At 34.1% G+C, this 13,538-nt stretch overlaps 2 protein-coding genes across 2 annotated transcripts in view; one reads left to right on the top strand and one right to left on the bottom strand.

The window, feature by feature from the left end:
* The window catches only part of LOC117334098 (von Willebrand factor A domain-containing protein 3A-like), a 32,709-nt gene extending 26,807 nt beyond the window's left edge, over window positions 1–5,902 (top strand). Inside the window, exons 29-32 of the mRNA XM_033893551.1 lie at window positions 163–289; window positions 548–645; window positions 995–1,047; window positions 1,659–5,902. Coding sequence (XP_033749442.1) covers window positions 163–289; window positions 548–645; window positions 995–1,047; window positions 1,659–1,708 — 328 coding nt within the window. The 3' untranslated portion in view covers window positions 1,709–5,902. The remainder of the gene's footprint in view (window positions 1–162; window positions 290–547; window positions 646–994; window positions 1,048–1,658) is intronic.
* A 544-nt stretch (window positions 5,903–6,446) lies between these two features.
* LOC117334103 (dynein assembly factor 5, axonemal-like) lies at window positions 6,447–13,456 on the bottom strand (the record flags this gene model as incomplete). Its single annotated transcript, XM_033893565.1, is given in 9 exon segments — window positions 6,447–6,677; window positions 7,323–7,671; window positions 8,117–8,415; window positions 9,048–9,216; window positions 9,576–9,719; window positions 10,445–10,654; window positions 11,147–11,379; window positions 12,836–12,922; window positions 13,441–13,456. Coding segments are annotated over 9 exon segments (1,644 nt in total), but the record flags the coding sequence as incomplete, so codon positions are not given.
* Window positions 13,457–13,538: the final 82 nt, after the last annotated feature.

Raw genomic sequence — 13,538 nt, 5'->3', positions numbered from 1 at the left:
TCTCCTTGCTGCACAGCTGTACTCTAAAGACATATTCACACTACACACTACACTCTCAGCTCAGCTGTTCATCAGTCCTTAAAGATTAATGCATAATTATACACCCAGCTTTTTTTTAACTGTATTATTAATAATAGTAATGTACTTCTTATTTTGTTGTAGCACGGCCAATAATTTCTTGCGAATGTTAAGCAAAGAGACTGGTGGTCGATTCCATAAGATCCAAAGTGACTTTGATGCACAGTTGTTTGCACACAAACTTTTAACAGAGGGATTCACTGACACAGAGGTAATATACCAGTAACATTCACACTGTTCCTGTGTAAAGTAACATCTGGGAAATATTCCAGGAAAAGAATGATCAAATGGTATTGTTTTTGGTGTGACTGATACTCAAATAAGATGATATTGTCTTGACATAAAGTTATATGTTTATGGATATAAAACTGTAAAACACAATTCATTGTTCTATTGGAATAGTGGTGTAGCAGTAATTTGGACAGCTTGGTATTGGTTACAGAATTATATTGATTGGTTTACTTTACAGTATCCTCACCTTCCTGAGTTTGAGGGAGATGACCTACGCAGACTTGGAGCAGAAATAGCTTTGGCTCGACGCTTCCTCGCACAATCTAGGCAATACAGGTCAGTAGAGTTGTCATAATGGTGATATCTAAGCCAGCTCAATGTATCATGGTATCTACAGTAGAGCCATGCACACAACATGGGCTTGGTAGAGTAAGATTTACAATGACGCAGCATGAAGATGGATGTAAAATTAATATTATTTTAAGTATTGTTCCCTTCCAATTTGTTCCTCTATATGATTGACAGTCAATGTATAAGATTCCAAACATTAGTAATTAATTTTCTATATAAAATGATTGTGCATATTGTGTATATTAGTACTTTGTGGATTACCAGATATTGATTAACATCATTTTGCAAACTATAAAAATTCACTGAGTGCTCTCATACTTTTTTTGTTTTGCAGAGCGCTTTACCAGGCTAAAGTAGCACAAACTGATAAGGTAGCCAGTAATAAACGTAAGTATAATGGAAAGCTCTTACAATCTCATCATCAATTACATTTTGTATTATAATAGATTAATGCGATTTATTCCCATAATATTATGATGATAACATTATTATAATAAACAAATTTATTAATATCAAAAAATGTATTTCAATTGGTATTTGATTTGAAATAAAGATAATAATCTTATTGATACCAAACTGATAATCTCATCCCAAATCACCAAAATTGATGAAAAATACTTAGTCTTTTTAAAAATCATCAAGTTGTACTTACATCTAAGCAATACTTGTGGAAATGTTTGCAAGCATCTACTAATCCCAAGTAAGACCTATAGTTATAGTAACTGAACTGTAGTTTGCAGAGTCAAGCTTTATATATTAAATATGGTATTATATTAAGTTGTTGCTACTTTTCAGAAATATTTAATACAAAAAGTTGCACTGTTAACATGGAAAGTTTCATAGCAGTGGCTCGATTATCAATAATACATACAGTGTATGTAAAAAAGAATGTCATGTAAATTATTAAGAATTCAAATTAAAAAAAAATTTAGAAAAGTATTTCTTACCAACACATATTTAAATGAAATATGATAAATTGATGTGTTGTTTTCTTGCAGCACCAGTGACTCCATTTGTCGTAGGAAAACCCAAAACAGCTACCCGGTAATCCATATTGGTGCTGATGGGTATCATTTTAAATGTGTGATGCCAAGAATCCGTCCCTTCATTGTGCTAGTTATTAACGATGGATAAAAGTGATATTTCATTGATAATATTGTCATTACATATCATCTCCTGGATTGATCACAGAGCCTTTCCATCAAATTGATTGTGACTACATACTATTAGTACTGCTGACAGAGCTGAATAGACATAGTTGTACAAGAGACCAGTTAATCCTCTCAGCAAGTTATTCAGTATGTGAGGCTGGCATTATACATATCTCCTTAGCAGAAACAACTTAGTGTAAGCTTGAAGAATTTCCAGAGATGACCATTTATACTCTGGAAAGAATACTGCGTTGTTGTCCATATTTTAAAAGGAATAAGCATTTTCAGTATTAGATATTTATCTTTTTTTTTTGTAGTACATTTTGTATTTTCTAATATTAGCTTTGTTTTAAAATGTCATATTGAAGAACACTTGTTTTGGCTTATAGAAGGTAGTGGGGTCATTTTAGTCTGCTATGACATGTCATATTATCCATAATACATGCATGTTTGTACAGGTCATACATTTTGGTACAAATATACATACTCTTATGTATTGTTTAATTAGCACCAAAGCATACTGGTATACGAAATTAATGGATAGCAATGTATACTATGTTGTAAACATTCTTATTACATTTATTTTGAAGGCTGTTTTTGTCACAAGCAAGACACATTGATGAGGGGTTTTGATATGTACACAAATTAAGTATTTGTCAGATTGTGTGCTGTATGGCATTGTACAGTAAACTCCGGTTTTCAAGAAGTCAGTCGGACCATGAAAACAACTTCGTAGAAACCGGACTTCGTGAAACACGACCAGTCCTCCCTGTCTAAAATCTCGATATATATACCGTTCACCAGCTGGCTAGCTAGGCCTAGCGTAAATGTGTAAACACTAACTGTATGATCAGTATTTAAAAACAACAATCACTGGACATTTTGTTAAACTTGTGTTACATTTTAATTATTATTTACAAATTGTTATTAACACAACGTAAGCTAAACGCATGCATTGAATCATATGTACATTAGCCTATATACAGTACACGTGTACGTATCAGTTACACAGGAAAACATACCGCGAGCGATCATCGAACTTTTTTTTTTTCATACTTTCGTAAAAAAGTCAGTCATTTGTTTCTGTTTTGAAGAATAATGACACTTGTCAGCAAAGTCAGAAAGTTTGGTGATACACGCAAACATTGTTTCATCGACATTCTCGCGTGACTCTACGAACATTTTTATTTTGTCAACACTGTCCATGAACTCTACGAGAGTAGGAATTTTCAATTCAACCCCGGTATCACTATCGCTGTCCGACTCAGAGTCTTCCGATTTGTTATCCATTTCGTGTATAAAGTGACAAACAAATGAACAGTGACTTGTTTTTACAGCGATTTATATCGGGTAGGGTTAATGAGTTGTTTTCACAGTTCGTGCATACAGGTAAATTATCCCGTGGGGACCCCCAGACCATATCGCACAAAGCGATAGTTCGTACATAGCGACTTCGTGAATACAGGATTAATTTACAAAGGTTTATATAGAGGCTCAGTAGGGGATTTTTAAAGACTTCGTGAAATGCGGTATATCGTTAAATCCGACTTCGTGAAATGTGGAGTTTACTGTAGTATGATGAGTATTGCTCTCTGTTCACACTTATTTCTAGCTCATGTCCAGTAATAATAACTATGATGGTGTGATTCTGCAGTCTTACTTAGTATCAGATCCATGATTAAACCTACTTAAAGTCTATTTCAATTTAAGCAAAATATGCCTGTAAGTAACGTTCAAGAATCTCATTTTTCCTTTTTGTTGATTGAAATGCAGACATACAAAGCAAGGCAGTTCATGTACATATTAGAAGTAAGTTAATTAATCTACTAGTAAATATTTTTACATCTGTTCATATTCTTTCACTGGAGATTTATAAATATGGAATATTTTTGTTTCTTTTTACCACACCTAAAACATAATCTATTTTAGTTTGATACATTATTTTCTTGTTACATAACAATTGATTTCTCATAATTTGTTAATTAACCACCATGGTTTTATATTTATTACTGCACGTGAACATGTAAGAGTCTTAAATAATTTATAAAAGCTAATTGGTTGTAAAAATGTCATACAATTAACCTCTGTAACACTAAAAGTAAAATGTTTAACATTTATTATATAGTTTATAACCTTTCCCTTCAATTGTGTCTTGCTCTGAGGTTTTCGTCAGTGTGGTTCAGAATTGTTCCATTGGGTAGCTGTTGCATATCAACCATTTTTTTTAGCAAATCCAAGCAGCCTGCAAAATGCTTCAGCAGCCGAAAATATAAGGCTAGCTTGCAAATGCATGGGGCCCTTACAATGTCTTAATGTTATAGATGAGTGCTTAGCTACATAGCTTACTCATACTATAGGCTAGCTTTATAGGATAGTTCTTTGTTCTAAACCAAAGATTACAGGTCATAACGTAACAAGTATTAAAAACATTCATATACAGTGTAATGGGTAATGTTTATGCATATCAAAATTTGATAATTTTGCTGCAATAAGAGTGTTAAAGTACATGTACATGTAAGTGTTTTTCCTTTATTTTGTAAATGAATTATGTGAATCAATTATACGTAAGTGTTTCCTGTAGGCCTATAGTGTATCTAAGTTAGACTACACATTTCATGTAGGCCTATAGTGTAACTCAATTAGACTACACATTTCATGTAGGCCTATAGTGTAACTTGATTAGACTACAAATTTCATGTAGGCCTATAGTGTATCTTAATTAGACTACACGTTACATGTAGGCCTATAGTGTAACTTGATTAGACTACAAATTTCATGTAGGCCTATAGTGTATCTCAATTAGACTACACGTTACATGTAGGCCTATAGCGTATCTCAATTAGACTACACGTTACATGTAGGCCTATAGTGTATCTCAATTAGACTACACGTTACATGTAGGCCTATAGTGTATCTCAATTAGACTACACGTTACATGTAGGGCTATAGTGTATCTCAATTAGACTACACGTTTCCTGTAGGCCTATAGTGTATCTCAATTAGACTACACGTTACATGTAGGGCTATAGTGTATCTCAATTAGACTACACGTTTCCTGTAGGCCTATAGTGTATCTCAATTAGACTACACGTTACATGTAGGCCTATAGCGTATCTCAATAAGACTACACGTTACATGTAGGCCTATAGTGTAACTCAATTAGACTACACGTTACATGTAGGCCTATAGCGTATCTCAATTACACTGAAATCTCAGCCATTTCTATTGCCCTACTATCTGTTGACCGCTTACATGAGTGATTTACATTTAATTACTTCTAGATTAAAGAATCAATGATGAACCAGTGTGAAATATGGACTATTTGGATGTATATATAGAAAACCAATTCATTTCATCGTGACCAGTTTAATGAAGACTCAGTATCCACTTTTTGTTTTCAAATTAAAAAATTCTAGAAGGAATGTCAGAAATCATTATTATAATTGCAATAAGAATTGAAACCAGGAATTTCAGGTCAATCTAAAATATTATGGATAATTTTATTATTTTGTTACATTTTTGAAGCCTAGCTGTTTATATTCGAAGTAGGTTGATAAAGTCTTCTTATTCCATGTATTCGGGACACTGTAACATTCATTTTATCGAATATACATATTGTATATTTGTCCAAGTATATGAATAGCAATTGTAATGTCTCATATTTTATTTGTATTTTAAAGTACATTCCTGGATGAATGTACAATGAATTGTGCTTGTTCTAATATGTATGTTATACCTTGTAATAATGACTCTACAAATGTCTGTGATATGCTTTATAACTTTACAGGGACAAATCATTGTATAAATAACTATATATACTTCTAATTATTGGAGAGTTGTTTGATTTCAAGTCAGTGTGAAAAATCAAAACTCTTCTTTATCTATGACCACTTTTTAATTACATTGTATAATGCATAGAGTCATATTTGTTAGATTTTGTAATACATGCATGTTGCAGTAATGTTTTTTGTCTTTGATAAACCGTTTCTAAAATACATTAGTATTAGATATGTATGCATCTTAATGTTGAATTCCTTCTACATTCCTGTTATGAAATAAAGTCCAGGTTAAAGTACAGTAAGAATTAATACTGACAAGTTTTCTGTTTTTTGTCCTGTATGTAAAAACTCAAAGGAAGTGGTTATGAAATACATCCAATGATAACATAATTCAGTTTTGAAATCATGCCCCTGCATTAAATGGGGGGGGGGGGTATAGTGTTACCCATGTCTGCCCCCTCCCATCGCAATGTATAACTCGCTAATCTCAGACACTGGGTGTCAAGTGGCATCGGAGGCATTTATGTCCTATAGGGATTTTCTAGTTGTCCGAAAATGAACCTTTTACGATGAAGTTTGCTCACTATATTACTCCAGCAATTTGCTGTGTTCTAACAACAACTGCAGCATTAATTTCTCAAACATGTGTCTCTATTGTGATTATTGTTATGTTTAGCAGATACATACACTTGAATCTACACGGTGGTATTTGTACGAAACATAATTATAAGCATCAGATCTAAAAGCAAATATCTAGTATTTCTGAATCTACAGTGTTAGTATTTTTATTGTAGTCGACTCAACACAGACCAATACACGCATACAAAGTATCTACCTGGTAAAACAAAACCCAAAAATGTTTTCACAAATTTATTACAAAATAAATAATATTGCAACCACAATATTCCAAGAAATAATGAATTTTATGGTAATGAAACATGCTGTTGTGATTAAGATGATGTGATAAGTGTTTTTGTGTAGGATAAGAGTTCCTCACAGTAGTGCTGTGACCGATGTTTATGTTTGATGTCCTCGATGGCTCCTATCAACATGTTTGGGATCAGGCTCGCAGCTGAACTCAATACCTCTGTAAAAACCAAACAATTAACACATCAATATAGATTTAAAGTGTTCAAGAATCTGCAAACAAATCCTTTTTTTAATAATTGTCAAAAACTGGCAATGGAAAATTTAATTCAATTACAACACTTAGTCTAGACTAGTACTAAGTCATGTATAGCCAATGATACTTATGCTTACAATGTATTTTACATAATGGCACACTACAATTAATGTCTTGCTAAAGATTTTTAATCAAACTATCCTGAATATGTAATAGATGCAACAAATGTTAATTTTAAATCTCATCTTCGATACTCCAGGGTTTCTTTCTTTTTTCTTTTTGCTCTGCACCCCTTGATTACGGTATATCATGACAAAATTGAAAGCTCCGTCATCTTGTAGCTTTTAACTTAATGATTGTTACTTGTAAATAATCTTCAAAGGATAAAAAATAGCCTAGAGATTCATCAGGGTTTTTCATTTGGACACCGATCAAATAGGAAGTTTTGTGACTTTGAATTTGGCCATATTCCAGGAATACAGAGAATAAATTAAAGTGAATGTAACCCCAGCAGTATTGATGATGTTTAAAACTAAACCTGACTTAATGTCTTTTTCTAAACAAGATATATGCATCAAGGACAGTCTAGCTCAACATTACTTAACCTACCTAGAATGGCCTTCTGTATCCTGGCATCTGGGTCATCTAAATGGACGAGAAGTCCCTTATAAATGGCCTCCACATGGGCCTTGTACATGGCAGCATCATAGCGGCCATCAAAGCTCCCAAGGTACCCGAGCCATGTCTTTGCCACTGTGATGCGTATCTCATCATCACTGTCATCCAAGCGTTTCAATAGCTCTGGATACATGTTGTGAAGGCGGTCTAGTTCCAGAGATGGGCCACTGAGCTCAAACAGTCTTGTCATCACTCGGCAGGCAATGAGACGTGTACTCTTATTGCTGTCATCCATTGCTGTGATCATCTGAGTGAGGAGATCCTCCACAACCGGAGCCAGCTATATCCAGACATACAAACAACATTACTACTACAGACATATGTATGATGTCAGAAGCTATCACATCATCAATAATATTCAACTTATTTTAAGAAAAGTCAGCCTATTTTATATGATTATATGACTCAATAAAGATCTATTATTGGGGACAATAGAAGCAAATTGAGAGGAGGCTAATGTATAAGATACATTTTTTTATATATACCCTTTACCCCCTCTTAAAGCTAAATGGGACCTTTAACCTTGACCTATGACCACCTAAATCGTGTGTATAACTTCATGGTGTGATGATATAGTGTGAATAAGAACTAAATATATCCAGAGTATTTTGTACAAAATTGCACATACAAACTGATTACTATATCAAATCTTACCCCCTCTACTAAGAAGGTGTGGGGTGTATGACAAGAATCCTGTGAAAACAACAGAACAGAAAACAACCCACCTTTTCCTGTGTAAGCAGACCACTTTGAAGCAGTGCCCACATACAAGAAACAGCTGTTGTCCTGATGGCTCCTGCTGTTCGTCCTGCACTCCACACACAGTTGGGAATTACCATGTCCTTTACAACGATGGCAGAAAAGTCCCCAAACTTGTTCTGTGAGTCAATGGTGGTGGATGAGGACATCACTAGCTTGGACAGTAGTGAAAAGAATTTCAGTCTCACCTCAGGGTCTTTCTCAGGATTTAGGTTAGATACCATCACTGGTATGATGTCACCAAGAAGGTCACCAATCACAGGCCCTGTAACAACCATAACATTGATAAGATTACCAATTGTAGACCCGGGCCATGGTTAAGTGACCCCCCTCCTTCCTCCTTCTTAGATGACTCGCATCAAAATTACTTATCTGATACAACATTGTTTTAATAAGAAATATGTTAAATAATATATGAAAAAATAAGTGATTTTAATTTGTTTTTTAAGGGGGGGGGGGGCACTTTATATAATTACCATGAGTGGGGGTCATTTCACCATGATTCAAAATACCATGCTACATCTGTAAATCTGATCATAAAGGAAAACTCCTTATTTTCTTACATTACTCCTAGCATTACACACCCTATAGATCAAAGAATATGCCCCAACATTGAACTATAAATATCACATCATTATGAAACTGATTTCATATCAGTCTGAACACTTAAAAATGTATAAAGGAAATTTTTCAACTATGCCAGCATGCAAGTTTGTCAATTTGTTTGTTCTCCGCCTGCCAGCTGATATTAATACAGGCAAACAAAAATAGAAAGGCTTGCCAGAAATAAGATCAGTAAATCTGTTCCTAAATAAATTGATAAACCACTCTGATAAAATCAGCTCAAACTGTAATAACAGCCTAGATGTTTCCAATTGAGCCATTTATCTACTGTACCTGCTTCTAGGACTAAAGTGTCAAAGATCTGTCTTTCCACTGAATGAAGGTTCCACATGCCAAAAGTCTCTGTAAAGGTGAGAAGAAGGGGTCGGGTATGGCGACTGAAGAGTTGTGTTCTGGATTCCAGGGTCTGGATTTTACATAGCTCATCCAGTAGCTGGTAGACCTAGTAATGTTTAAAACATGTTGTCAAATATAGATTATGTCTGTCAGCTATATAATTACATACATTGTAGCTAATATATATAAAAGGTAACTTGCTAATTATTTGTTATGAAGCTAACTGACACAAGGCACCATCAGAAGTTTTTCTCCGTGTAATTATCTATCATTGTTGGAGTAAGAATAGACCGGATAGCCCTGAAGTTATATATGTTTATATTAATAAGGCCATATACAGTAAATTCTAGATAGCTACAAGTACTAACATTACCAAATAAATCTAAACATTTTAAAAATAAATATAATAATTATGAAATTGTTAAGCAAAACATTCAATAATTCCAGCAGATTTGATTTGTTTACCTTGTCAGCTGTCTCTTGGTTTTGAGCCTGAGCAAGAATGGTAAGGAGAAGATTGAAGAGTTTCTGACTGACAGGTCCAGCATCATCCTGGGCAACCGTCAGTATTCCCTCCACACAAGATAACAGTTCCACGTGCATCTGTACCTGATAAAGTATGATTTAGGTTTATTTTATAACCAGTTATAAACATCAATCAATATTTCAACACAGGGCCTTTTTTGTTAATGCTGACCGATTGATTCATGTTTTTTTGTTAAAGCAGCATGTACTTACTAGGCATAAATCTTACCCTTGCATATCCAATCTTTTGTCAACAGAAAGTAAAACAAGATCTCCATCAGGCCTTGCATCATTAACAACACTAGTAACAATTTTAACCTTACCAATTCGCTATACATAGAGTGATGGATGAAATTGGTCATGGATGCAGATTTTTGGAATAACTGACTCGCTCTTGAATAAAGGTTAACTTAGTGTATTCTTTGGATTGAGGAATCAAAATAACTGGTTTCTCTGTAAATAATTTCTTTTTTCGATTGAGGAATCAAAATAACTGTTTTCTCTGTAAATAATTTCTTTTTTGGATTGAGGGATCAAAATAACTGTTCTCTCTGTAAATAGTTTCTTTGATTGTGTATTGTTCTTTTAGCTTAGACATTTATATCTGAGATTGGATTAAATAGATGTACTTCAAAGAATAGGGACAATGAGCAAAATCTATTCCTAAGTGTACTTAAAATATTGACAAGATTACAATGTGGAGTTTAATGAAATAACTAGATTGAGTTGAAATTATCAAACCTCATTTTTTTGTTATCATCAATGTTGCAGTGTTAGATATACAGCATATGATACTACAGCACACTTACTTGCACGGTATTACACACATCTGGAGTCAAAATGACATCACACACATTGTCGAGGTACGGGAGGAGCAAAGCACGCTCTGTGCCTTTGATAACTCCACCCAGGACAAGGACACAGCCAAAAGACTGGGTCGTCTTCACTGCTTTGAACACAAGTTTGGACCATATATCCGGAGCCACAAAATATCCAACTAATGTTGATGACTTCCTTATCTGGAAAAGGGCCAAAACAAAACAATTTTATAGTTTACCAAACTGAATAAGATAACATTCTTCATACAAATTTAAATTGGTAAAAACATTAAAAAAATACAAATGTTGATTTGTTTGATCTTTTCACCATAACTTGAATCGTAAAATATTTTATAAATAAATAAATTCACAATTTGTTATGTGAGAGTTTGGGTCAGAAGAATGTTTTATCAAATACAAGGTAGATATTTATCTTTTATTTGCAACAAATTACATTATCAAAATATCTAAGAAATTGTCATGTGAATGTCTAGTATGCACAAAAAATTGTTGTGTATTCTTGTTTCATTTTTGAATGTTATACTTTGTCATATGCTAATGTTTAAATATATATACACAATTTTACTTAATGATTAATATTTGAGTCTGTCCATTGAAGAATGTCATACATTAATGTTAAATTGCTGCCGTACATTTTATTATTAGTATTGAGAGTCTAGATATTAGACATACATTAGCGACGACACTCTTCTCCTCGTCCACTGAGGCACGGTACATGCCAGTGAGAAGTGGCTCCAGATGCTGCGTCACATAGTCTTCTGTATTGATTAGCAGGGTGTACAGTAGTGAGGCAGACTTGATACGTGTCTCCACCACCCAGTCCAACACATCACGCATCAACCCTGGCAGGATCTTTGAGAAATGGCGCATCATCAAAGTGCGACATCCAAAATTGGGTCTTTCCACTGAAACATTTCAGTATTTTTTTTCAGTAATTTTTTTTATTGATTATACAAATGTATTAACAGATGTTTTTCAAGTCATGAAATACATGAACAGCCCAATAAAAAGCAATTCTATTTTGTACATGACATTGTATACCAATTAATCAGTTGTATTCAAATTCAAACATTGCATCATGCTAACAAGAGGCCCAATGGGCCTGTATCGCTCACCTGGCTCTACAGCAAATTTAAAGTCGATTAAGGTCATTTCTACAGATACTAAGCCGATTACCACTTTATCAAAATATCAGTGTAAGCTAGGTTTATCTATGTCAATAAATTTTCTAGTCCTTCATTCCAGCATACTATTGGCCTAATATCAGGTCTTGGTGATACTTGGCTATCACATAATCATTGTTTAAAGATTTAAGCCTATTTGACCAATGTGACCTTAAATGAAGGTCAAGGTCATTATTTTGAACAAACTTGGTAGCCCTTCACCCTAGCATGATACAGTCCCAATATCAAGTCCCTGGGCCTCTTGGTTATTGAGAAAAAAATGTTTTAAGATTATAGCCTATTTGACCTCTGTGACCTTGAATAAATGTCAAGGTCATTCATTTGAACAAACTTGGGATTCCTCCACCCGAGGATGCTACAAGTCCTATATCAAATCCCTGGGCCTTTTGGTTGTTGAGAAGAAGTCATTTAAAAATTTTAGCCTATTTGACCCATGTGACCTTTAATGAAGGTCAAGGTCATTATTTTGAACAAACTTGGTAGCCCTTCACCCCAGCATGCAACAGGCCCACTATCAAGTCCATGGGCTTCTTGGTTTTTAAGAAGTCGTTTAAAGATTTTAGCCTATTTGATCAATGTGACCTTGAATGAAGGTCAAGGTCATTTATTTGAACAAACTTGGTAGCCCTTCACCCCAGAATGCTACAGGCCCAATATCAAGTCCCTGGGCCTCTTGATTATTGAAAAGAAGTTATTTGAAGAATATAGCCTATTTGACCCGTGTGACCTTGAGTACAGGTCAAGGTCATTCATTTTAACAAACTTGGTAGCACTTTACCCCAGCATGCTACAGGCCCAATATCAAGTCCCTGGAACTCTTGGTTATATAGAAGAAGTTTGTTGAATGTTATAGCCTATTTGACCCATGTGACCTTGAATGAAGGTCAAGGTCATTCACTTTAACAAACTTTGTAGCCCTTCAGCAAGGATGATACAGGCCTAATATCAAGTCCCTGGGCCTCTTGGTTATTGAGAAGAAGTTGTTTAATTAAAAAAGTTGACACGGACGAACGGACGACGGAGGCCGCACCACGGCATAAGCTCACTTACCCTTTGGGCAGGTGAGCTAAAAAAACCCACAATCAATTGGAATTGATATTATTAATGTAAAATATTGTTGAATATTTCTTGTCAATGTTGCAGACTGATAAATGATGTAGTGAAAGCAGTCGCTTACCATTTGGAGGATAATGTGGAGGTGTCTCCTTTTCAAAGTCAATTTTGTCTTTTAATTCCTCTTCATTCTCTTTTTCATATTTCATACCTTAAAATTATAATTCAGTATTATTGTACATTGAATTTGTATTTTGACATGAAAGATATACAGGTATTTATACTGAATGAACACTAATTCAAATTTATGAACTAAAAAAAGAACTTAATGATTTAATTTACGACAAATTTGATAGATTACATACATTTGCTTTGTGAAAAAAGAAAATGCCCTGTTTTAATTTGTCATTTGTAAACTAATCAAATGCTAAATAGTTTTTAATTTTGGCATCAATTAATATGTTCTATTTCATTTTCTGATATATTTTTTTTCATTTTAATCAATAAATGGCCCATTACTAAATAGACATGTCAAGTAAATTTGTATCTAATATCTGTTTAGTATGATTATCCAAAGTATTAGTTATCTGTATCAGACTGTATCATACTGGATATATATTAACAGTATTTTTTGAAGGATTTTTACCACAAGTGAAGTTTATCTCACACCACTTCTAAAATTGGTATTCATAATTTGAGAGTCCAACAGTCATACCATACATAGCTTACCTGTATCGTACCACAGTCCCAAACATTGGGTAGGGAAAATTTGGAGTAGTCCATACCAGTCATACCAGTTTTTGCAGATGGTCATCTCTGTCAACTGT

The sequence above is a fragment of the Pecten maximus genome, chromosome 1 (assembly GCF_902652985.1).
Source record: "Pecten maximus chromosome 1, xPecMax1.1, whole genome shotgun sequence".
NCBI classification, from domain to species: domain Eukaryota; kingdom Metazoa; phylum Mollusca; class Bivalvia; order Pectinida; family Pectinidae; genus Pecten; species Pecten maximus.
Note: the sequence above shows the minus strand (reverse complement) of the source record. Positions and strands in the feature narration are given on the sequence as shown.